Source organism: Pseudoliparis swirei, chromosome 23 (assembly GCF_029220125.1).
Source record: "Pseudoliparis swirei isolate HS2019 ecotype Mariana Trench chromosome 23, NWPU_hadal_v1, whole genome shotgun sequence".
Taxonomy (NCBI): Eukaryota; Metazoa; Chordata; class Actinopteri; order Perciformes; family Liparidae; genus Pseudoliparis; species Pseudoliparis swirei.
The window spans coordinates 6,533,074-6,556,406 of record NC_079410.1 but is presented as its reverse complement, the minus strand read 5'-3'; the positions used below and the strand labels follow the sequence as shown (position 1 = coordinate 6,556,406).

General features: G+C 41.4%; 9 protein-coding genes across 9 annotated transcripts; 4 read left to right on the top strand and 5 right to left on the bottom strand.

Annotated features, from left to right (window-relative positions):
* Window positions 1–766: 766 nt before the first annotated feature.
* On the bottom strand, window positions 767–1,531 carry LOC130188531 (hemoglobin subunit beta-2-like). Its single transcript, XM_056406927.1, has 3 exons — window positions 1,425–1,531; window positions 1,082–1,304; window positions 767–982 (listed from the first exon to the last, which is right to left on the bottom strand). The coding sequence occupies exons 1-3, from the start codon at window positions 1,514–1,516 to the stop codon at window positions 854–856; spliced, it is 444 nt and encodes a 147-aa protein (XP_056262902.1). The 5' UTR covers window positions 1,517–1,531; the 3' UTR covers window positions 767–853.
* Window positions 1,532–3,101: 1,570 nt separating this feature from the next.
* Window positions 3,102–3,845, top strand: LOC130188636 (hemoglobin embryonic subunit alpha-like). The gene is made up of 3 exons (XM_056407045.1): window positions 3,102–3,216; window positions 3,304–3,511; window positions 3,639–3,845. Exons 1-3 carry the CDS (start codon window positions 3,119–3,121, stop codon window positions 3,765–3,767), a joined length of 435 nt encoding a protein of 144 aa, XP_056263020.1. The 5' UTR covers window positions 3,102–3,118; the 3' UTR covers window positions 3,768–3,845.
* A 3,283-nt stretch (window positions 3,846–7,128) lies between these two features.
* LOC130188683 (hemoglobin subunit beta-2) lies at window positions 7,129–7,893 on the top strand. The gene is made up of 3 exons (XM_056407117.1): window positions 7,129–7,296; window positions 7,437–7,659; window positions 7,764–7,893. Exons 1-3 carry the CDS (start codon window positions 7,205–7,207, stop codon window positions 7,890–7,892), a joined length of 444 nt encoding a protein of 147 aa, XP_056263092.1. The 5' UTR covers window positions 7,129–7,204; the 3' UTR covers window position 7,893.
* A 3,545-nt stretch (window positions 7,894–11,438) lies between these two features.
* On the bottom strand, window positions 11,439–12,186 carry LOC130188682 (hemoglobin subunit beta-1-like). Its single transcript, XM_056407115.1, has 3 exons — window positions 12,079–12,186; window positions 11,762–11,984; window positions 11,439–11,662 (listed from the first exon to the last, which is right to left on the bottom strand). The coding sequence occupies exons 1-3, from the start codon at window positions 12,168–12,170 to the stop codon at window positions 11,534–11,536; spliced, it is 444 nt and encodes a 147-aa protein (XP_056263090.1). The 5' UTR covers window positions 12,171–12,186; the 3' UTR covers window positions 11,439–11,533.
* A 1,491-nt stretch (window positions 12,187–13,677) lies between these two features.
* On the top strand, window positions 13,678–14,516 carry LOC130188797 (hemoglobin subunit alpha-1-like). Its single transcript, XM_056407291.1, has 3 exons — window positions 13,678–13,787; window positions 13,885–14,092; window positions 14,298–14,516. The coding sequence occupies exons 1-3, from the start codon at window positions 13,693–13,695 to the stop codon at window positions 14,424–14,426; spliced, it is 432 nt and encodes a 143-aa protein (XP_056263266.1). The 5' UTR covers window positions 13,678–13,692; the 3' UTR covers window positions 14,427–14,516.
* A 972-nt stretch (window positions 14,517–15,488) lies between these two features.
* LOC130188796 (hemoglobin subunit beta-1-like) lies at window positions 15,489–16,240 on the bottom strand. Its single transcript, XM_056407290.1, has 3 exons — window positions 16,133–16,240; window positions 15,816–16,038; window positions 15,489–15,716 (listed from the first exon to the last, which is right to left on the bottom strand). The coding sequence occupies exons 1-3, from the start codon at window positions 16,222–16,224 to the stop codon at window positions 15,588–15,590; spliced, it is 444 nt and encodes a 147-aa protein (XP_056263265.1). The 5' UTR covers window positions 16,225–16,240; the 3' UTR covers window positions 15,489–15,587.
* Window positions 16,241–17,144: 904 nt separating this feature from the next.
* Window positions 17,145–17,973, top strand: LOC130188454 (hemoglobin subunit alpha-1). Its single transcript, XM_056406827.1, has 3 exons — window positions 17,145–17,254; window positions 17,352–17,559; window positions 17,755–17,973. The coding sequence occupies exons 1-3, from the start codon at window positions 17,160–17,162 to the stop codon at window positions 17,881–17,883; spliced, it is 432 nt and encodes a 143-aa protein (XP_056262802.1). The 5' UTR covers window positions 17,145–17,159; the 3' UTR covers window positions 17,884–17,973.
* Window positions 17,974–19,901: 1,928 nt separating this feature from the next.
* Window positions 19,902–21,803, bottom strand: LOC130189291 (uncharacterized). Its single transcript, XM_056408074.1, has 2 exons — window positions 20,981–21,803; window positions 19,902–20,902 (listed from the first exon to the last, which is right to left on the bottom strand). The coding sequence occupies exons 1-2, from the start codon at window positions 21,224–21,226 to the stop codon at window positions 20,300–20,302; spliced, it is 849 nt and encodes a 282-aa protein (XP_056264049.1). The 5' UTR covers window positions 21,227–21,803; the 3' UTR covers window positions 19,902–20,299.
* A 92-nt stretch (window positions 21,804–21,895) lies between these two features.
* On the bottom strand, window positions 21,896–22,678 carry LOC130189294 (hemoglobin subunit beta-1). The gene is made up of 3 exons (XM_056408077.1): window positions 22,571–22,678; window positions 22,230–22,452; window positions 21,896–22,129 (listed from the first exon to the last, which is right to left on the bottom strand). Exons 1-3 carry the CDS (start codon window positions 22,660–22,662, stop codon window positions 22,001–22,003), a joined length of 444 nt encoding a protein of 147 aa, XP_056264052.1. The 5' UTR covers window positions 22,663–22,678; the 3' UTR covers window positions 21,896–22,000.
* Window positions 22,679–23,333: the final 655 nt, after the last annotated feature.

The following is a 23,333-nucleotide window of genomic DNA, read 5'->3' as shown; positions in this document are numbered from 1 at the left end:
GTTCTAAAATCCATGTGACAACTGTGAGTCATGACAACATAGTTAATATATTATTATTGTTGTTATTATTATTATCATCAATATTATTTATAGTATTATAGTTGAACTTTTGACATTTGATTAATAATCCTATTCATATAACAACATATTTCTACACTTTATGAGCATTTAATGGCAACAATATATTCTGTGGAGATTTTCTTTTAATTAAACATTTCAGCTGCATCCTTCCAAAGAGATAATCGTCATTACTGCTTTTTATTCAAGACAAGCCAGAAACTTCTTAATTTTTACTGTGTAACATCTTCATTTAATCCAGTAATATACAGACTAATATTTACACATCTGAACTAAATACCACATGTCTGGCCTTTATTAGAACATCAACATTATTCAAATATCCCTTCTAGTTACAGAGGTAAACCCTATTTAGTTTGGGTAACAATAGTCGAGCGTAGGCCTAAGAAACGAGTTTGTTTCATAGGTTAAAAAAACCTGCATTTGTTTCCATTACAATTATAATAACAGCAACAGTGGTTCATTCAAAACATTGTTTTGTAATGTAATTTAATTACATAAGTTAGTTTAATTTTCCTATGTTTTTCATCATCTATTATTTGTTTAAAAAACATTACTCATCCACTTTAACTACATTTTATCAGTGCCATTGTTCACTATTTTCCCTAAAGGTACTTTTTGTATGTCAAATGTACTATTATTCATCATGACCTCTATTTGTGATGAAAATTATTGAGAAAGAACTTGGTGGATTTGCTTATTGTTTTATTTTCTTTGAGACAAAACAAACACATCTTTTCACGATGAGCTTGTGAGGGTCTTCTGTTGCAGCTCTCTAGTGGTACTGTCTTCCCAGGGAGAACACCACCACGGCCAGGAACTTCTGGAGAGCAGCCTGGACTTCACCAGTGAAGGCTTTGCCCATCCGAGAAGCAACCACGATGGTCAGGCAGTCGGAAATGAGCTGCAACACAACATCAGAACATCAGCAACATGAAAGTCTGGTCCTCTTTTGATTTATTGTTAAACATGATTATCACTTTTATTAGTTTCACAACTTTACCTTGAAGTTGTCGGGGTCCACGTGCAGTTTCTCAGAGTGCAGCATGCTCAGCTCGGCGTAGGTGTCCTTCAAGTTGTCCATGTTCTTCACACCCTGCTCCAGACTGCAGAGGATAGTTTTTCCGTGTTTTGCAACCATTGGATTTCCCATGATCGCAGCGGCGTTGTAGAGGTTTCCGAAGTTACCGAAATATCTCTGAGTCCAGGGGTAGACGATCAGACACCTGAGGGAAAAAACAATCATGTTACAGAGTTAGATGCGGAGGAAATTAACATTTGTGATTATCTGGATATCACAAATGTTTCTTCTCAAGCAGACCTTGTTATGCCGAGTTAAGACTCACCTGGAAAGAGTCTCAGGGCCCACTGACTCAAAGTCCATCTTGGAGAAGACGTCCTGGATGGTGGCGCGCTCGAAGTCTGTCCATTGAACCATTGTGCCGGCTCTAGATTGTCCTGTGATGCTCAGTAGATCTTGCTCTCTCAGACAACTGAAGCATCTTTTAAAGCCCCCCAGCTCCCTCCCAAAAGCATGTGATTGGATGGGCGGTGGGCCGGCCAAGATCTATGTTATAGATTTGCAACGATAAAACAAGGGCGTTTTGGCTCAGCCTAGATTTGGTATCTCTGAGACACACGTACTCGAAATAGTTTGGTTGAAAGTATATTTACCTCTCTGCAGCTGCATAAAAATCCATTAATAATAAAAATATGCAAAGAGCATCAGACCCACGATGATTATTGTATATTTTGACCACACAGACGATCTCCTTGGAGGTCTCAGCATCAGCATCTTGGACAGCGATCTTAAAAGTTAACTACACAATGTTGATCAATCACTTTAAACATTAGTATATGTTCGTTTTTATTTATTAATCGGCGATCAACATCAAGCAGCACATCAAGAGGGATATATATTGTCAAAAGGTTCCAGCTGATTGTCTTTATTCATTTGTATGAAATATTTATATTTATAGTAAATGACCAAATAAAATAAATATTAAATGATAAAGGAGAACTAATCACAAATTGAAGACATTTTAAGTTGAAAACACACTCTCTCTTTCTCTCTCTCTCTCTCTCTCATGCACACACACACACACACACACACACACACACACACACACACACACACACACACACACACACATACATAAATACATGCATACATACATACAAAGTAATGTTAGAAATATTAGTACTATGTCCCATATGATTAGCTCCTTTTCTATATTAATGCAAACAACACAATATAATTATATAATTGTCCTACAATGCTTAAGTATTGTCTGATTAAAAAGACATATTCTGCTTTATGTTATATTTAAATTTAGCATCCAACCCACTATAGTTCTGTATAGTCCAAAAGAACATTTTTATTAATTACTATATTCATCACACTTTTGAAGTTCCATCCTACTTCCTACTTATACTCCATTACATTATAAAGGCAAGTTTTGTTGGCATATTTTTACTCCACTACATACATTTGACAAGCTTAGTTACTCTACAGATGTAGCTTATGAATGAACAAATAAAAACAAACTTATTAATTATAATAAAATACATCACGCTACACAGCATTATAAATTATTTAAAATCAGCCCACCTTTACCAATGATGAACACTTTATCACATTAATGATTACAACACCGTGATATTATAATTATAATTATAAAATGGGGAATTTTTCCTGCTATTTTTAATTTTGTTAATTTCAATGGTACTTATTTACTTTAATTTAAATGCAATATCTGAATACTTCTTCCACCACTGTTTCAGAAGAACTTTTCAACTTGACTTCTAAAGCATACACACTTGAATTCTGATGACTTGACAAAGATTGTATCAGAGTCAAAGAAGATGTTGAGCCACAATGATAGTTGTTGTTTATCTCATGGGGAGCTGCAGCATCACGTGAAACGCCTTGTGCAGCTATCTTAGAGGAGGTTCTGGGTGTGTCCATGCTAAGTTACAAGCATAAAAACCCTCTGATTTTGGGCTCATCACAGCATTCAGCACTCATTCAACTGCCAAGATGACCAGTCTCAATGCAAAGGACAAGGCGGCAGTCAAAGCCATCTGGGCTATAGTGTCTGGAAAGAAAGATGACATCGGCACCAGTGCTGTGGCCAGGTAACTATGACAACAAACTGAGTGATGTAACCTGCTCCATCATTTAATGATTCATTCATCAACACGTTGTATTTGTTTGTGACCCAGGATGCTGACGGTGTACCCGCAGACCAAGACTTACTTCTCCCACTGGAAGGACCAGAGCCCCACCTCTCCTGCTGTGAGGAAGCACGGAGTCAAAGTGATGGCTGGAGTTGCAGACGCTGTGAGCAAAATCGACGACCTGAAACGAGGTCTTTCTGACCTCAGTGAGCTGCATGCCTTCACTCTGCGTGTGGACCCTGCCAACTTCAAGGTGCAGAGACAAAGTCATTACAAGATAATAGTCTGTGATATGAAGTGTTCCTCAAACTTACATTGTTGACGGGGTTCCAAAGCTGCAATAGGTCCATAACATCTGTGTGATTGCTTTCTTTTCACAGATTCTGTCTCACTGCATCCTCGTGGTCATGGCCATCATGTTCCCCAAAGACTTCACCCCTGAGGTCCACGTGGCCATGGACAAGTTCCTGGCTGCTGTGGCTCTGGCCCTGGCTGAGAAGTACCGATAAACAGCAGGAGATGACGCCGACTGCAGCATGAGCTTACAGTGCATAATGATCAATAAATGCAACTAAGCCAAAAGCAAAGCAATTGTTGTCTTCTTTATTTTTATTTTTGATTATTTCTTTCCATGTTCTGATAATTTTGAGTATTTGTTACACTCTTTTTTAGTTTGGGTATGTTATTTCGAGCAGAAACTTAAAAAAATAGGTCGGTTTTGAATGGGGCTTAAAAGTATTTAATAGGCATTATACAAAGATGCCTGCTACTCCAACTCCTTGGCCGGTGCCTCGAGGAATGTTAGTATTAATATCACTTCTAGGAGTTAATTCATTTAGGCTTACATACTAGTCATGACTCAGTAAGGTTTCAGTAAGAAAAAATAAATCAATGTGATCTGTTTTGTTCCAAATATATTATAGGAACTACATCAATTTCAATATTAATGTTATGTATTGATTTGTGTATTTATTTATTTTTACAAATGTATCAATGTATTAATGCATATCTTTTGTCAAAAAAGATATAAAGTTTAAAATGCATTCATAAACTTTAATACTACTTTTGACTAAAAGAAGTAAGAGAATGAACAAACTGCGATGCACACTTCCAGATCAACTGACCTCATGAGGACTGCAGTACTCTGTGTAAATTCTAGGGGCGCATTCAGAAACATAGATTGTTGTCTTGAAAATGCCTTTCATGGGGACTTTCTAGAAAACTACATGGGGAGTGTCTAGAGTCTAGACACTGTTTTGAAGCTCGTGGGAGGGGTCTGCTGGTGAGGACCTCATTTTTTATGACACGAGTCCCCGTAAGTCTGTGTGCACTAAAAGACCCCACCGGGATAGAAGTACAAGAAAAAACACACACTCACATGCACACACTATAAGCAGGAGGACAAAGTAAAGGCACACAGGAACTACAATTTCCACACTCTGATATAACTTAATATAGAAATATAGTACCTTTAACATCATGAATATGGCTGCAACTAACAATTTTTTTCATTGATTATTCTGCCGATTGCTTTGTATTAATGAATAAATCACTTTGTTTTTAACATATCAGGATTAAAAGACTCTGAAATGATGTCTGAAAATCTCTTTTTTAGTTTAACTGAAATATTTATTTCACTTAGAAAATTGAGAGATAACAAATACTCAAAATTATCAGAACATGGAAAAAAAAAGAAAAATCAAAATAAAGACGACAACAATTGCTTTGCTTTTGGCTTAATTGCATTTATTGATCATTATGCACTGTAAACTCATGCTGCAGTCGGCGTCATCTCCTGCTGTTTATCGGTACTTCTCAGCCAGGGCCAGAGCCACAGCAGCCAGGAACTTGTCCATGGCCACGTGGACCTCAGGGGTGAAATCTTTGGGGAACATGATGGCCATGACCACGAGGATGCAGTGAGACAGAATCTGTGAAAAGAAAGCAATCACACAGATGTTAGATGTATGGAGTTTTTAAAACTCCCCACATCATCTTGTAACTGAGCATGGACACACCCGGAACCTCCTCTAAGATAGCTGCACAAGGCGTTTCACGTGACGCTGCAGCCCCCAGAGATAAACAATAACTATTATTGTGGCTCAACATCAGAATCAGAATCAGAATCAGAAACAGGTTTATTGCCAAGAATGTTTTCACAAACGAGGAATTTTCTTTGGCGGAAGGTGCAAGATTCGCGCACCAAGACACCGAGGCGCCGTCCGCGGCGCCATCTTGGAAAGGGTGGATGAAAGATTACAGCATAACATGAGGGAAGAGAGGCGAGAAAAAGAAAAAGCAACCCCCCGACTATGCCCCTAGAGGGGTACAGTGTGGGAGCAGGAGAAAAAAACCACACCATTGCACATAAGCACATACATCTTAGACATGACTTGCAACGAGTAGGAAGGGGGGGAGGGGAGGTAAGCCAAAGACTGGGCGATAGCCCCGCCATTGGGGGCAGAAGGTAACCAGCACCGACAAGCAGCCAGCCCGGGGCAAAGCAGGCGAAGGCGTGGGACGGGGGGGTGGGGGTAGTGATTGCATATCAGTGTGTTGAAGTTCGTGTGTGAGTGGCCTGGTGTGTCGTCCTCCCCCAGTCCACAACAGACAAAGTTCCCAGACCGCAAGATGGTCGTTGCCATGGAGATAGCCTTGAAGGGTCCTGGGGAGAAAACAACCACAGGTGTCTGTGGATAGGGGAAGGAGAGAGTGTCTCGCTTCAGTGATCTTCGGGGGAGTTGTTGTTCCAGTCACGGCCTTGGCCAAGGCCCGTCCTGGTAGAGGGAGCCGAAAGCAGATAAGATTGGGATTGTTTGGTCTTCCAGTAGCTGCATTTCAATTTTGCGCACCTACTATTCCTCCATTTTCCTCCCATTTCCCAATAGGATTTCAAATCGATCCAATTTCATTTGCAGAGCCATCAGCTTCTCCACGATGTTGTCATTCTGACGGTTTAATGCCACAGTCTGAGTGCCAACAACTCTGCCCAACGCGTCAATCATGTCGGGCAGCCTTAGGGGGCTTTTAACGGCTGTCACCGTTTCCTTAATTTTCCGATAAGCCAGGGCAGCACCAACTCCAATCAGCAGAAATCCTGTAATCAAAGTTCCGAATAGGTAGATGTCTTCTACGTCCTCCACGGAAAGGGCTGCTAGGCACAAGACACGCCACTTCCCCCATGCGTCCATCGTGTAACCAGCAACACTCGTCCCAGCAGGACAGGCAGGTTCACCCGAACCCGAGCTTCTCGTCGAGAAGATGGTGTCAGTTGCGTTTAGGGACCAGTTCATCACGTCCATGGTTTTTAGTTCGAAGAGCGATGCGGAGAGAGTCTCTCAAGTATGAAGACAGACAAGACATGACGAGAGAAGCCAAGCAGGGAGGGGAAGGTCATGGGGAGGAGGGGGAGAGAAAAATGCGACCGCCTTCGGAGAGAGCCAAATCCAACATCTTCTTTGACTGATACGATCTTGTCAAGTCATCAGAATTCAAGTGTGTATGCTTTAGTAGTCCAGTTAAAAGTTATTCTGAAACAGTGGTGAAAGAAGTATTCAGATATGTTAGTTAAATTAAAGTGAATAACTAAGATGAAAAAACTATTACACCTATTGTCTCTAAAAGCACTCTATACACTATCATCTATATATAAATCATCGTGGGTCTGATGCTCTTTGCATATTTGTATTGTTTATATATCTCTGTGCAGCTGCAGAGGGGAAAATATACTTTGCAGGTAAACTAGTTCTAGTTCTTGTGTCTCAGAGATACCTAGAAACACCCTTCTCTTATCATTGTTCCAATTCTATTACACAGAACTTGGCCGGCCCACCGCCCATCCAATCACATGCTTTTGGGAGGGGAGCTGGGGGGCTTTAAAAGATGCTTCAGTTGTCTGAGAGAGCAAGATCTACTGAGCATCACAGGACAATCTAGAGCCGGCACAATGGTTCAATGGACAGACTTCGAGCGCGCCACCATCCAGGACGTCTTCTCCAAGATGGACTATGAGACAGTGGGCCCTGAGACTCTTTCCAGGTGAGTCTTATCTCGGCATTACGGTCTGGTTGAGAAGAAACATTTGTAAAATCCAGATAATCACAAATGTACATGATTATCTCACAAATGTTCATTTCCTCTTCATCTAACCCTGTAACATGTGGGTTTTTTTCCCTCAGGTGTCTGGTCGTCTACCCCTGGACTCAGAGGTATTTCGGTAACTTTGGAAACCTCTACAACGCCGCTGCGATCATGGGAAATCCAATGGTTGCAAAACACGGAACAACTATCCTCCAAGGTCTGGAGCGAGGTGTGAAGAACTTGGACGACATTAGGGAAACCTACGCCGAGCTGAGCGTGCTGCACTCTGAGAAACTGCACGTGGACCCCGACAATTTCAAGGTAAAGTTGTGGAACTAATAAAAGTGATAATCGTCTTCACCAATTAATCAAAAGAGGACCAGACTTTCATGTTGCTGATGTTAATAATTATTGTTGTGTTGCAGCTCATTTTCGACTGCCTGACCATCGTGGTTGCTGCTCAGATGGGCAAAGACTTCACTGGTGAAGTCCAGGCTGCTCTCCAGAAGTTTCTGGCCGTGGTGGTGTCCTCTCTGGGAAGACAGTACCACTAGAGAGCTGCATATCAATACCTTTTGTCTCAAAAGAACATAAAACAATAAGCAACTCCACCAAGCTCTTTCTCAATAATTGTATCACAAATAGATGTCACGATGAATAATAGTATATTTGACATTTAAAAAAGCAGACCTTCAGTGAAAATGGTGAACAATGGCGCTGATAGAATGTAGTTAGAGTGGCTGAATGATCTAAAAATACATTATACATAATAATGAAAAACACAAGAAAATGACAAAGTATATTTTTTAATTTTAATACATTCACAAAACAATGTGTTGACTGTACTAGTACTGTTGAAGTTGTTATAATTATATTGGAAACAAATGCAGGTTTATTAAAATTAAATATGCACAGTACATGATAAGTGACTGCAGCCCTCTATACTTCCAATGACAATTTAACTCTGTTGAATAATTTTTCCACAATGAAACTTCTCATATCAAATGACTTTTCAGCACATTTGGGTTAGTTTTGTCTTTACAGTGTGGAATTCATACATTAATAGTGACTGAAATGAAAAGGGATGCATTACTCGGCAGCTCAATCAGTTCAAGGGAACGTCGTATTTACCTCGTAACAACCACAGTCAAAATAATCAAAATATCAGCACATGTACTTTATTTTTATCAACTTTGAAATTGACATGTTTCTACATTTAGAAACCTCGGTGTAGAACAACAGTGCAGTGGGCTCGTAGGTCTGAAATGCTATTTTTTTTAAAGTTTAAAAAAGAACGACGACGACTTCACCCTTAAATTGAGAGATTAATCAAAGAACCACGGCAACTTCAGAGAAATGTTATCTAGGAAACGCCCGGCAACTTCCCTGCAGTCATTCATCTTCATATTCATGTATTTACCTGGGAGCTGCTTTTTGTATATTGTAGTCATCATACTCATATGAATCATGGACCACAAATCTGCATAATGAATAGGCCACAATGATGTTTGACAGTAGATATATATATTTACAATCCACTAGGTGGCGCTCCAACACAATTAAGGCCAAGGACGAGCTCATGTATTTCTCCTATCTCTCCTTGTGGCAGCGACACCAGTTTACAGCGTTGATGAAGTCCACCACCATCTCTCTGGAGCTTCTCACTCAGCAGCAGTGTGGATGGAGGCCAGATGGTGCTGACTTCTTTGGGACAGGGACCAGGTCAGGCTGAGGTTGAAGCTGATGCCATCAGGACCTTCAGCTCTGCGCTGGTGTAGTTTCTCCAGCTGTCTCACCTGGTCAGTCATTGTTATTGAGGGCTGGATGTGCAGCTACAGAGGTGTGGAGGGCTGTGAACTGAATTGAAAAACAGTTCAGCCCAGTTATCTGCTTCATGCCAGACCACACCTCCTTGTGTTGTTCAGCTAGCTTCCTCCTGAGCTTCACCTTCAGGTTGCGTTCCAATTGGTTCAATATAGCCTATAATAACTGTTGAAGGGCAAATATGGCTATTAGTCCCAAGCTGGCAATGAAGGTTTAATCCAATAAACATATATTCTGTGGTCGATAATAATAAAACCTATGTATACGACACATATCAAAACGAGCAGCAACCGTGAATATGTAATCACACAATCAGAATGTGTGCCTTAGTTTCTATTTTTTCTCTTTCTTTATATTATTTATTTTCACATTTTCTCCGTTATGCTTTTGGTTCTGTCTATCTTTCTTACCCTCTGCGGTGGACCCCCTGGCATTGTAGTTTCCATGTCTGTATTTTGCTGTTGACAATTTGTAAGATTGAGCTGGTGCAAAAACAAACACGTTTCCAGATAAATATCTATTTTCAAACGCATACGAATAAATCCAAATGATGTCTGAAAACTAGTAGTAGTCAGAGTGAAGATGATGCAACTGTTTCTTTGACTTCCTGTGTATATTCTTTAAAAGCTGTGTTCTTCCTTTCACACTCTCGCTGCTCTCATCCAGCCTAATAAGTCTCAGTCAGATGTGGATGTTTGATCTATTTTCATCGGGTCCGTTAAGAGTCTAAAATACATCCAGCCAGGTACAGTGAAAGGGTTATTCATAAAGGGTAAAACAAAATGATTATGTTTGAAATGTTTGTAAAATGTATACGTCACTGTAGATAATCTGACGTTAGCGTCAGTATATAAAGAGTTGTTGTTAGTTTGTATCCAGCTTTAGTTAAATACATTATGATGTGCTCCACCTCTCAGTATACATATGTAAATATGTATCAAATTAATTCAATTTTAACATTATCCTGATGTGTTCAATTATTGTTTTGTTAAATGTGTTTTTGGCGACACGTTTTGTGCACTTTTTGTAATCCCGATGGTTTAATAAAACAGAAAAATAAATATCCGAATAACACAATGCATAATCATTTCAGCAAAAGCCGATGAGTCAAACATTGGTGACCAGCCATAACATGCATTCATACATGTGTTATTTTGTTGTGTGATACGGTGAGCCACTTGGAAGAGAGAAGAAAGACTAGTGAGAGATGTTGATGTTATTTTCAATCTCTTTTAACAAAGTCACAGAACACTCATAAGATTTATATAGTTATTTAATGGATTTGGCACTTTAACTGATGTGATTACCAGATTGATTTAGAATTGCTATTTAAGTGAAGTTTGTTTTCACTTTGCATATTTACAGTGGAAATGTAGCCTTAATTGACACATTTACCCCTGGGTTGATTAATGTGTACGGTCCCTGGTTAAATAAATAAATAAATAAAATGAAAAAATGAAATGAAATGAAAATATACAAACTTTATGTTTGCTTATTCTAAAGTGGTGTTTTATAATACTTCTGCATACCAGGCTCCTTAACCAGTCGTATATTTCATGGTTTCAATGAACCCAAGTGTATTCATGTGAGATGATTTTAGTCCCCATAATAATAATATACATTTCACTTAGTGAGACAATGGGTTGGCACTTGACCTTGAATGACCTGTTGTGACCCAGCACAGTGCTCATGTCGACACCAGACCACGATGTCTGTCTTTATCAGGCTGAATCACTAGAATATGTCATTTTTGGATGATTAAAGTATAGCATAACTGGATTAACCTGTGCTTATGTGGTGTATTCCAAAAGTATTAAGAGCAATGGTGATAATTTTATCTCATGCAAGCTGCAGCATGTCGTTTGGAAGCTTTCCAAATGATATGGAAGAGGCCCGGGTGTGCCTGTTTCTGCATTATCCAAAAGTTTGAGCCAAATCTGCATTCAAGCTAGTGCCAGTGTTAAAGACATAACGACAGATATGACCCAGCACTGCACAAGCTGCATCTAGAATATGTATATATTTGTTTTCATTATAGTATTATATCCATTTATTACTAACTGGCATATCGACTCTTGTGTATTTTTAACGATGTGGGTGGCAAGCCTGCAGACCAATACATATCCATCAGAAAGTGCTTATGGTTTCAGTCTCTTTTCTAACCCACCGAGAAATATTAACATCATTAATAATAATACCAACTACATCCATATCCATCCATATCACTTATACTTTGCCTTGATTCGACCATAAAGGCAAGAAGAGAAAGTTGTTGAAATGCTTATTGTTTTTTTTATTTACGCCTTCGAGACATGGGGAAAAAAACACAGCTTTTCATGATGAGCTTGTGAGGGTCTTCTGTTGCAGCTCTCTAGTGGTACTGCTTTCCCAGGGAGAACACCACCGCAGCCAGGAACTTCTGGAGAGCAGCCTGGACTTCACCAGTGAAGGCTTTGCCCATCCGAGAAGCAATCACGATGGTCAGGCAGTCGGAAATGAGCTGCAACACAACATCAGAACATCAGCAACATGAAAGTCTGGTCCTCTTTTGATTTATTGTTAAACATGATTATCACTTTTATTACTTCCACAACTTTACCTTGAAGTTGTCTGGGTCCACGTGCAGTTTCTCAGAGTGCAGCACGCTCAGCTCGGCGTAGGTTTCGGTCATGTGGTCCAAGTTCTTCACACCTTGCTCCAGACCGTGCATGATGGTTATTCCGTGTTTTGCAACATTTGGATTCCCGATGATCGCAGCGGCGTTGAAGAGGTTTCCAAATTTACTGAAATACCTCTGAGTCCAGGGGTAGACGATCAGACACCTGAGGAAACACGGGAACAAATGCATATCTCTCAATTAAAAATGAATGTGTTAATGTACTTTTTTTCATCCATTCAGAAAAGATGATGTCTCACCTGGAAAAAGCTGCAGGGCCCACACATTCAAAGTCCATCTTGGCGAAGATGTCCTTGATGGTGGCGCGCTCGAAGTCTGTCCATTCGACCATGTTGACGGCTGTAGAGTTGATTCACTGTGTGGGTCAGTACCTGATGCCACTTTTTAAAGGAACATGTAACTCCTCCCTCAAATATGTTTACGGTATTCCGTCCAATCATAGGATAGAGTGGGGAAGTGGGTTGGCCAAGTATTACAGTTTTGGAAAATTGATAAAGAAAGGGGTACCCTGCAATGGTTAGATTATGACCGAAGCAGAATAAATAGATGATGGGTGTGTTGTGTCATTACATTAAGAACAAATAAGATAACAGTGTAACACTTATCGCCTTTAAGAGTCTGGGGTGTGGGGACAGGGGTGATACTCGGTCATCAGATGACATACACTACCGTTCAAAAGTTTGGGATCACTTAGAAATGACTTTATTTTTCAAAGAAAAACACTTTTTTTCAATAAAGATAACATTAAATTAATCAGAAATACACTCTCTACATTGTTAATGTGGTAAATGACTATTCTAGATGGAAACGTCTGGTTTCTAATGAAATATCTCCAGAGGTGTATAGAGGCCCATTTCCAGCAACTATCACTCCAGTGTTCTAATGGTACATTGTGTTTGCTAATCGCCTTAGAAGACTAATGGATGATTAGAAAACCCGTGCAATTATGTTAGCACAGCTGAAAGCAGTTATGCTGGTGATATAAGCTATACAACTGGCCTTCCTTTGAGCTTGAAGTTTGAAGAACAAAATTAATACTTCAAATATTAATCATTATTTCTAACCTTGTCAATGTCTTGACTATATTTTATATTCATTTGATAAATAAAAGTGTGATTTTTCATGGAAGACACGAAATTGTCTGGGTGATCCCAAACTTTTGAACGGTAGTGTACATCATCTGAAAGCTTGGAGACTGAAGATTAACCTCTCCAAGTCATGAATCATTATTTAAAAAACGAGCTATTTAGTCAAGAAAATACATTGTAAAAGGGGTTAGAATATTATAATGGTTATACATCCTTTCCCATTCTCAATTATGTCTCATAATTTGAGATATTTTTTAGTTGATCATTTTTTTGGTGCAAAAATACCACATAAAAACATCAAGAAAAGAAAAACAATTGACAGTTTGTATAGAAACCAATAGATTTCATGACTATTTTATGAAGTGTGGTAAAACTCTGTTGGGTCACAACAGGTCATTTAAGGGCAGGTGCCAAAACATTGTCTCCCGATGTAAAATAGTTATTACTATTATGCTGATGCACATCATCACACATTAACACTTGAGTTTATTGAAATTACAGAAGTCTCAGCTTTCTTCATAAGCAATGTTTTCAATGTTTAATACTGATGAAAAACCCGTCATGTGATCAGCATAAAGCGGCCATGTTTTCTTTTAAACTGATCTTCATGAGAACGTTATCTCCTGCAAGCAAGCTGTGACATATTGGAAGTTATCCAAGTCAGCGTATCTTGGGGGTGGCCCGGGTGTGGCCATGCGCTGTGCCATGTATAAAATACCCAAAGTTTGAGCTGATCAGCATTCAACCGAACAAGCACTGAGAAAGATGAGTCTCAACGCTAAGGACAAGGACGCAGTCAGAGGCTTCTGGGCTAAAGTGTCCAGCAAGTCAGGAGAAATCGGCGGTGATGCTCTGGCCAGGTAAATATAACCACACTGCAAGAGCTGCTCCTAAAATCCTTGCTTGGTGATATTCAGCCTCCTCTCTTATTCACCCACTCTCACGTTATCATCTCAGGATGCTGGTGGTCTACCCACAGACCAAGACCTACTTTTCCCACTGGAAGGACTTGAGCCCTGGATCTGAGCAGGTGAAGAAGCACGGAAAGACCGTGATGGGTGGAGTTGCAGAAGCTGTGGCCAAAATTGACGACCTGAATGCGGGTCTCCTGAACCTCAGTGAGCTGCATGCCTTCACTCTGCGAGTGGACCCTGCCAACTTCAAGGTAGATGCCTTTGATGATGATTTAGACATCGGTGTAGAGAGTGGTGGAGGAGGAGGAGAAAGGGGACGGTGTCTCTTTGTTGTTCTTTGACTTTCGTGTCGAGATCGAATTGAAAAGACTACATCTGGTGGTTCTTGGAGCTTTTTGATATCATACTCGGTATGTTTAATACTTGATTATGTTTTAAATGATTCTATTTCCACAGATTCTCTCTCACTGCATCCTCGTGGTTCTGGCCATCATGTTCCCACATGACTTCACCCCTGAGGTCCACGTGGCCATGGACAAGTTCCTGGCTGCTGTGGCTCGTGCCCTCTCAGAGAAATACAGATAAACTGTAAACGGGAGCCGCTGACGGACAACAGCATGGTCTAAAATACTCTCTGCTAGTCAGGATGTCAATAAAAGATCAAATGCAATGAAACTGTTTGTGTGGAATTCATTTATTTTGAGCGGATGTTCTGCAGATTAAAAGAGGTTCAGTTCAATTCAGAGGAATTTATATTATAATAATGATATTAAGACCTAAAATGCTGTTCAGAAAAACAAACAGCAGAGGGGTTTTCACACTTCTAAAGAAGCATTATATCTGTTTACGAAACACGAACGGAAACATGTTGGACGAGATTTTTGTAAAGGTATTTAAAGAAAGTGGTCAACCTACATGATGACTACTTTTAAGATAAGACAAGAGAGATAACATAATCCTTTATTAGTCCTGCTGTAGGGAAATTTACCGAATTCAATTTTAAGTATACATTTTCCACCCCTGAGCATAAATATACACAGTAAAATTGGCAGTGTCAATTTAACACATAAAGAGTACATTTCAACACTCAGCCAGTGAACATATGGTCTCTTATCGTTAGAGTGTTAAAGTAACACTGAACATAGTGTTAACGCAATTTTGGGAAGAGTTATTATTTTTCTCTACACACTGAGAAGAGTTCGTTTTGATTAACACTACTTCAAGACACTTAACACTATTTGACACTTCTCAGTGTAGAATAATAACTTCTACAAGAGTTGCGTTAACTCTGAAATGTTAACACTATGTTAATTTTTAATTTATATTGCATTACATTTCAGTTAGCTCGGAACAGAGTATCAGTGAACGTTGTCATCACTGCAGGTTTTACTCTTGCTCTGGTTTTAATGACTCTGGCAGTTAGTTCACTTTAACACTGGGGAATTAACTCTGAATATTTACACCAACACTGGGGGTTATTTACTCTTGCTAGTGTTGTAATAACTCTGAAAGAGTTCATATACTTTAACACTGACTTTTTAACGCTGGGGAATTTACTGTGTATAATGTGAAAAAAGATTTCATTTGATAATGTTCACATCATCTTGATTTGACCATATAAATAGGAGGAAAAAGACATAAATCGTGTTAAAATGCTGATTGTTTTTTTTATTTACGTCTTAGAGACATGGGGAAAAAAACACAGCTTTTCATGATGAGCTTGTGAGGGTCTTCTGTTGCAGCTCTCTAGTGGTACTGCTTTCCCAGGGAGAACACCACCGCAGCCAGGAACTTCTGGAGAGCAGCCTGGACTTCACCAGTGAAGGCTTTGCCCATCCGAGAAGCAATCACGATGGTCAGGCAGTCGGAAATGAGCTGCAACACAACATCAGAACATCAGCAACATGAAAGTCTGGTCCTCTTTTGATTTATTGTTAAACATGATTATCACTTTTATTACTTCCACAACTTTACCTTGAAGTTGTCTGGGTCCACGTGCAGTTTCTCAGAGTGCAGCACGCTCAGCTCGGCGTAGGTTTCGGTCATGTGGTCCAAGTTCTTCACACCTTGCTCCAGACCGTGCATGATGGTTATTCCGTGTTTTGCAACATTTGGATTCCCGATAATCGCAGCGGCGTTGAAGAGGTTTCCAAATTTACTGAAATACCTCTGAGTCCAGGGGTAGACGATCAGACACCTGAGGAAACACGGGAACAAATGCATATCTCTCAATTAAAAATGAATGTGTTAATGTACTTTTTTTCATCCATTCAGAAAAGATGATGTCTCACCTGGAAAAAGCTGCAGGGCCCACACATTCAAAGTCCATCTTGGCGAAGATGTCCTTGATGGTGGCGCGCTCGAAGTCTGTCCATTCGACCATGTTGACGGCTGTAGAGTTGATTCACTGTGTGGGTCAGTACCTGATGCCACTTTTTAAAGGACCATGTAACTCCTCCCTCAAATATGTTTACGGTATTCCGTCCAATCATAGGATAGAGTGGGGAAGTGGGTTGGCCAAGTATTACAGTTTTGGAAAATTGATAAAGAAAGGGGTACCCTGCAATGGTTAGATTATGACTGAAGCAGAATAAATAGATGATGGATGTGTTGTGTAGTTACATTAAGAACAAATAAGATAACAGTGTAACACTTACCGCCTTTAAGAGTCTGGGGTGTGGGGACAGGGGTGATACCCGGTCATCAGATGACTTACAGCATCTTAAAGCTGTGAGCCTGAAGATTAACCTCTCATAAATCATTATTTTAAAAAACTACTTATGTATTTATGAAAATATTCTGAAAGCGGTTGTAATATTAGAATGAATATACATCCATTTCCACTCTCAATTTCTGTCCCATGAACTGTTGTAAAACTGTGTTGGGTCACAACTGGTCATTTAATGTCAAGTGCCAACAAATTGCCTCACTATGTAAAATGGTTATTACTATTATGCTGAGTCATCACATATACACTTGGGTTTATTGAAATCACAACAGTCTCAGCTTAAGTCATAAACAATGTTTTCAATTACAGGGCTATTATGGACCAGTATGAATACACCATTTCAGACTGGGCGAAAGTAACGTATTAATACTGATGAAAAACACGTCATGTGATCAGCATAAAGCGGCCATGTTTTCTTTTAAACTGATCTTCATGAGAACGTTATCTCCTGCAAGCAAGCTGTGACATATTGGAAGTTATCCAAGTCAGCGTATCTTGGGGGTGGCCCGGGTGTGGCCATGCGCTGTGCCATGTATAAAATACCCAAAGTTTGAGCTGATCGGCATTGAACCGAACAAGCACTGAGAAAGATGAGTCTCAACGCTAAGGACAAGGACGCAGTCAGAGGCTTCTGGGCTAAAGTGTCCAGCAAGTCAGGAGAAATCGGCGGTGATGCTCTGGCCAGGTAAATATAACCACACTGCAAGAGTTGCTCCTAAAATCCTTGCTTGGTGATATTCAGCCTCCTCTCTTATTCACCCACTCTCACGTTATCATCTCAGGATGCTGGTGGTCTACCCACAGACCAAGACCTACTTTTCCCACTGGAAGGACTTGAGCCCTGGATCTGAGCAGGTGAAGAAGCACGGAAAGACCGTGATGGGTGGAGTTGCAGAGGCTGTGGCCAAAATTGACGACCTGAATGCGGGTCTCCTGAACCTCAGTGAGCTGCATGCCTTCACTCTGCGAGTGGACCCTGCCAACTTCAAGGTAGATGCCTTTGATGATGATTTAGACATCGGTGTAGAGAGTGGTGGAGGAGGAGGAGAAAGGGGACGGTGTCTCTTTGTTGTTCTTTTACTTTCGTGTGGAAAGCTAATTAAAAAGACCGCATCTGGTGGTTCTTGGAGCTTTTTGATATCAGTAGTTTTAATGCTTGATTATGTTTGAATTCTATTTCCACAGATTCTCTCTCACTGCATCCTCGTGGTCATGGCCATCATGTTCCCCAAGGACTTCACCCCTGAGGTCCACGTGGCCATGGACAAGTTCCTGGCTGCTGTGTCTCTGGCCCTGGCTGAGAAGTACAGATAAACTGTAAACGGGAGCCGCTGACGGACAACAGCATGGTCTAAAATACTCTCTGCCAGTCAGGATGTCAATAAAAGATCAAATGCAATGAAACTGTTTGTGTGGAATTCAATTATTTCCAGTGCATTGTCTGCAAATTAAAAGAGGTTACATTTAGGTCAACAGCATGAAAAGTCAGTTCAGTGGAATTAATTTAAGCAATAAGGTACTAAGGGTGTACGTTGTTGTCAATAATGTCCTTTTCAAGGGTTTATTGGTTTATAACAACACCCTTGAAGCAGACATTATTTACAACAAAGTACTGCCTTAAGTAGCTTATTGCTTTTATAATACAGTTGCATGCAACATTATAAATAGTAAGTCGATAGTAAGCTGCCTTTCAGCACAAAATATTTGTCACCCTCTCACGTTGTGTATCGCATTTCAGAAGCCGAGAGAAAATAGTCCCCTATAGTCAACTCGCTTTCGGTTCTGGTCTGTAGGTCTACAGTATTTGGTTGATACCTTCTCTGGTTCTGGTCTTCAGGTCCACAGTATTTCGTTCATACCTTCTCTGGTTCTGGTCTTCAGGTCTACAGTATTTCGTTGATACCTTCTCTGGTTCTGGTCTTCAGGTCTACAGTATTTCGTTGATACCTTCTCTGGTTCTGGTCTTCAGGTCTACAGTATTTCGTTCATACCTTCTCTGGTTCTGGTCTTTAGGTCTACAGTATTTCGTTGATACCTTCTCTGGTTCTGGTCTTCAGGTCTACAGTATTTTGTTCATACCTTCTCTGGTTCTGGTCTTCAGGTCTACAGTATTTCGTTGATACCTTCTCTGGTTCTGGTCTTCAGGTCTACAGTATTTCGTTGATACCTTCTCTGGTTCTGGTCTTCAGGTCTACAGTATTTCGTTCATACCTTCTCTGGTTCTGGTCTTCAGGTCTACAGTATTTCATTGTTACCTTCTCTGGTTCTGGTCTTCAGGTCTACAGTATTTCGTTGATACCTTCTCTGGTTCTGGTCTTTAGGTCTACAGTATTTCGTTGATACCTTCTCTGGTTCTGGTCTTCAGGTCTACAGTATTTTGTTCATACCTTCTCTGGTTCTGGTCTTCAGGTCTACAGTATTTCGTTGATACCTTCTCTGGTTCTGGTCTTCAGGTCTACAGTCTTTCGTTGATACCTTCTCTGGTTCTGGTCTTCAGGTCTACAGTCTTTCATTGATACCTTCTCTGGTTCTGGTCTTCAGGTCTACAGTATTTTGTTCATACCTTCTCTGGTTCTGGTCTTCAGGTCTACAGTATTTCGTTGATACCTTCTCTGGTTCTGGTCTTCAGGTCTACAGTATTTCGTTGATACCTTCTCTGGTTCTGGTCTTCAGGTCTACAGTATTTCGTTGATACCTTCTCTGGTTCTGGTCTACAGTATTTCGTTGATACCTTCTCTGGTTCTGGTCTTCAGGTCTACTGGTTTCTCTTCACCAGTTGGTGAAGCAGTTCATTGCCCACTTCTTTTGGCTGACAGTGTTTTTTTTGTTGCGCAACATTTCATACGTCTCACTTTCTTTCTTCTCTCTGGTAGCATGACGTCCACCTGAAGTTTCCTCTTGGCTAATCACTCATCTAAAGTTATTCCCCCAAAATATCGAAGTTCACAGGAAACATGTTTGGTAACTGTCAAGGTTGAACTAACAACTAACGGTGAAGAAAAATCTATCGTTATTGTTATTTTGAGTTCGCACTGATAGAACGCTCAGATAAATGTAAACAGCTGTCGGACATTGACTGAATAAAGTACACCTCGTGATTCACTCTTAACCAAACAGAATGCTCGATTTCATCTCCCGTTTTATAAATCATGATAACGATATTAAGACCTGAAATGCTGTAGAGAAAAACAAACAGCAGAGGGTTTTTCACACAACTAAAGAGGCATTATTGTCATGCGCAGTCCAGGTTGTCGCAACGAGAGAGGACCCAAACGCCGACATTATTGCACAAAAACAATCTTTACTCCAAGAAACCAGAACAGGACGACAAAACAGTACGAAGCCACACTGGGAATGAGACGAACAGGGTTTACATACACAGGCAAGGTGAGAGGATTGGACAACGGGGAACGAGACACAGGTGGACACAATGAGGGCGGGGCCAGCAATCACAGAAGGAAACAATCAGGGCCAGGGCAGACAATCACAGGGAGACAGACGACACAAGGACTTCCAAACAAGACACAAAACTAACACAAACTCCAGATCATGACAGTACCCCCCCCTCAAGGGACGAATTCCAGACGGCCAAGCGTTCCACAAGGGTGGGTGGAGGGGAGCCGGAGGAGGGTCCAAGGCTGCAGAAGCAGTCCGGGGGGGCGGGCCGCAGGACGATAACCAGGCCGAGGGGCGCGCTCTGGAGGGCGGGCCGGAGGACAAGAGCGGGGAGCTAGGGGACCGGGCTCAGGAGAGGAAGTCCCAGGGGTACCGGGGTCTGGGGATGGGGGCTCTGTGGGACCAGGACCAGGCGACGAGACATGGGGAACCAGGGCTGGACGGGACGGAACACGGGGAACTGTGACTGACCGGGACGGAGGCGGGATGAGGAGAACCAGGGCCGGGTGGGAAGGAGGCGGAACACCGGGGACTGGAGCCGGCGACGGAACACCAGGGACTGGAACCGGTGACGGAAACCCAGGGACTGGAGCCGGCGGCGGAACACCGGGGACTGGAACTGGAACATCGGGGACTGGAACTTCAGGGTCTGGAGCCTGTGACGGAACATCGTGGACTGGAACCGGTGACGGAACTCCGGGGACTGGAACCGGAACCTCGTGGACTGGACCTCGGGGTCTGGAGCCTGTGACGGAACCGGAACATCGTGGACTGGAACCGGTGACGGAACTCCGGGGACTGGAACCGGAACCTCGTGGACTGGACCCGGCGACGGAACACCGGGGACTGGAACCAGAACATCGTGGACTGGAACCTCAGGGTCCGGAGCCTGTGACGGAACCGGAACATCGTGGACTGGAACCTCGGGGTCTGGAGCCTGTGACGGAACATCGGGGACTGGAGCCGGCACAGGGCCAAGGGCCCGGAGGGACTCCCACATGTTGTGGAGATGCACCTCATGGAAGGCTGGCCAGACCAGAACCTCGGGGTCTGGAGCCTGTGACGGAACATCGGGGACTGGAGCCGGCACAGGACCACGGGCCCGGAGGGACTCCCACATCTCCTCCAGAAGTACCTGAAACTTAGTTGGCCCGGCAGGAACCGTGCAGTGGAAACTGAAGGCTGGGTCCATTCTTGGTGGCTTCGTTCTGTCATGCGCAGTCCAGGTTGTCGCAACGAGAGAGGACCCAAACGCCGACATTATTGCACAAAAACAATCTTTACTCCAAGAAACCAGAACAGGACGACAAAACACACGGACCAAACAGTACGAAGCCACACTGGGAATGAGACGAACAGGGTTTACATACACAGGCAAGGTGAGAGGATTGGACAACGGGGAACGAGACACAGGTGGACACAATGAGGGCGGGGCCAGCAATCACAGAAGGAAACAATCAGGGCCAGGGCAGACAATCACAGGGAGACAGACGACACAAGGACTTCCAAACAAGACACAAAACTAACACAAACTCCAGATCATGACAATTATATCTGCTTATGAAACATGGAAACATATTTGACGGGATTTCTATAAAGGTATTTAAAGTGTTATATGAGTAATATATTTAGCTCTTATAAATGTATGTATCTTTTTATGTTGGTGTTTCCCCACAGTTTCCTTTTTTTATTTTATAAAATATTTTCAATCAATCCCCTTCTCCCCCATTATATTTCAAAGACACATCTTTTGATAATATAATAATAATACATATACTACACCATATTAATATAATCAAGTGCATTATTATTATTAGATTATTATAATATATCCGAATGTAAATTGTTGGAAGCGGTCATCAGATTTCATAAAATAATGTTTACATCGTCTTGATTTGACAATAAAAGTAGGAAGAAAAAAAGACATAAAACTTGTTAAAATGCTGATTGTTTTATTTATGTATGCCGTGGAGACATCTAAAAAAAACACACAGCTTTTTATGGTGAGCTTGTGAGGGTCTTCTGTTGCAGCTCTTTAGTGGTACTGCTTTCCCAGGGAGAACACCACCACGGCCAGGAACTTCTGGAGCGCAGCCTGGACTTCACCAGTGAAGGCTTTGCCCATCCGAGAAGCAATCACGATGGTCAGGCAGTTGGAAATGAGCTGCAACACAACATCATGAACATCAGCAACATGAAAGTCTGGTCCTCTTTTGATTCATTGTTGAACATGATTATCACTTTTATTACTTCCACAACTTTACCTTGAAGTTGTCTGGGTCCACGTGCAGTTTCTCAGAGTGCAGCACGCTCAGCTCGGCGTAGGTTTCGGTCATGTGGTCCAAGTTCTTCACACCTCGCTCCAGACCGTGCATGATGGTTATTCCGTGTTTTGCAACATTTGGATTCCCGATGATTGCAGCGGCGTTGAAGAGGTTTCCAAAGTTACCGAAATACCTTTGAGTCCAGGGGTAGACGATCAGACACCTGAGGAAACACGGAAAAAAATGCATATCTCTCATTTTAAAATGAATGTGTTAATGCACTTATTTTTCATCCATTCAGAGAAGGAAAACATACAAAAACAGAAAAGATAAAGTCTCACCTGGAAAAAGCTGCAGGGCCCACACATTCAAAGTCCATCTTGTCGAAGATGTCCTTGATGGTGGCGCGCTCGAAGTCTGTCCATTCGACCATGTTGACGGCAGTAGAGTTGATTTACTGTGTGGGTCAGTACCTGATGCCACTTATTAAAGACCTCTTCACTCCTCCCAATAATATGCGATAGGCATCCAATCCAATCATCGGATGGGTTGGGTTAATGGGTTGGCCGAGAAATACAGTTTTGCAAAATTGATAAAGAAAGTGCCAACCTGCAATGCTTAGATTAGGAAATAAATATTACTGGCTGTACTCTGTAATCACATCAAGCAACGTGTCTGCCATGATCAGACATTTAGGCAAGTCATTGTTGCTTGTTTGCTGTCAACAGAAGAAGGCACTAAAAAAATATGTTGACTGAAAACAACCATTTCAACTAAATACTTACTTGTACACTCTTTTACTCTATACAGTAATAGAGGCTATAGTATTATGATGTAGTTCAGATGACATCATGCTTTCTGTTTGACAATATTTGCATCACTGTTATTAATGTTATAAAGTACATTCAAGCCTCGGACCAGCTCGTCCTGTTCAACCAGCACCTCGGACAGCTCCCACCCCACTGACACCACCAACGCTGCGGTTTGCTGTCCAACCAGCATATTCATGAGCCTGTCCTCTGAATTAAACTATTAAAACATGTCCTTTATTTTGTATTTATTTTTTAATATGTGTTAATATCTCCACAATATCATTTGAAAATA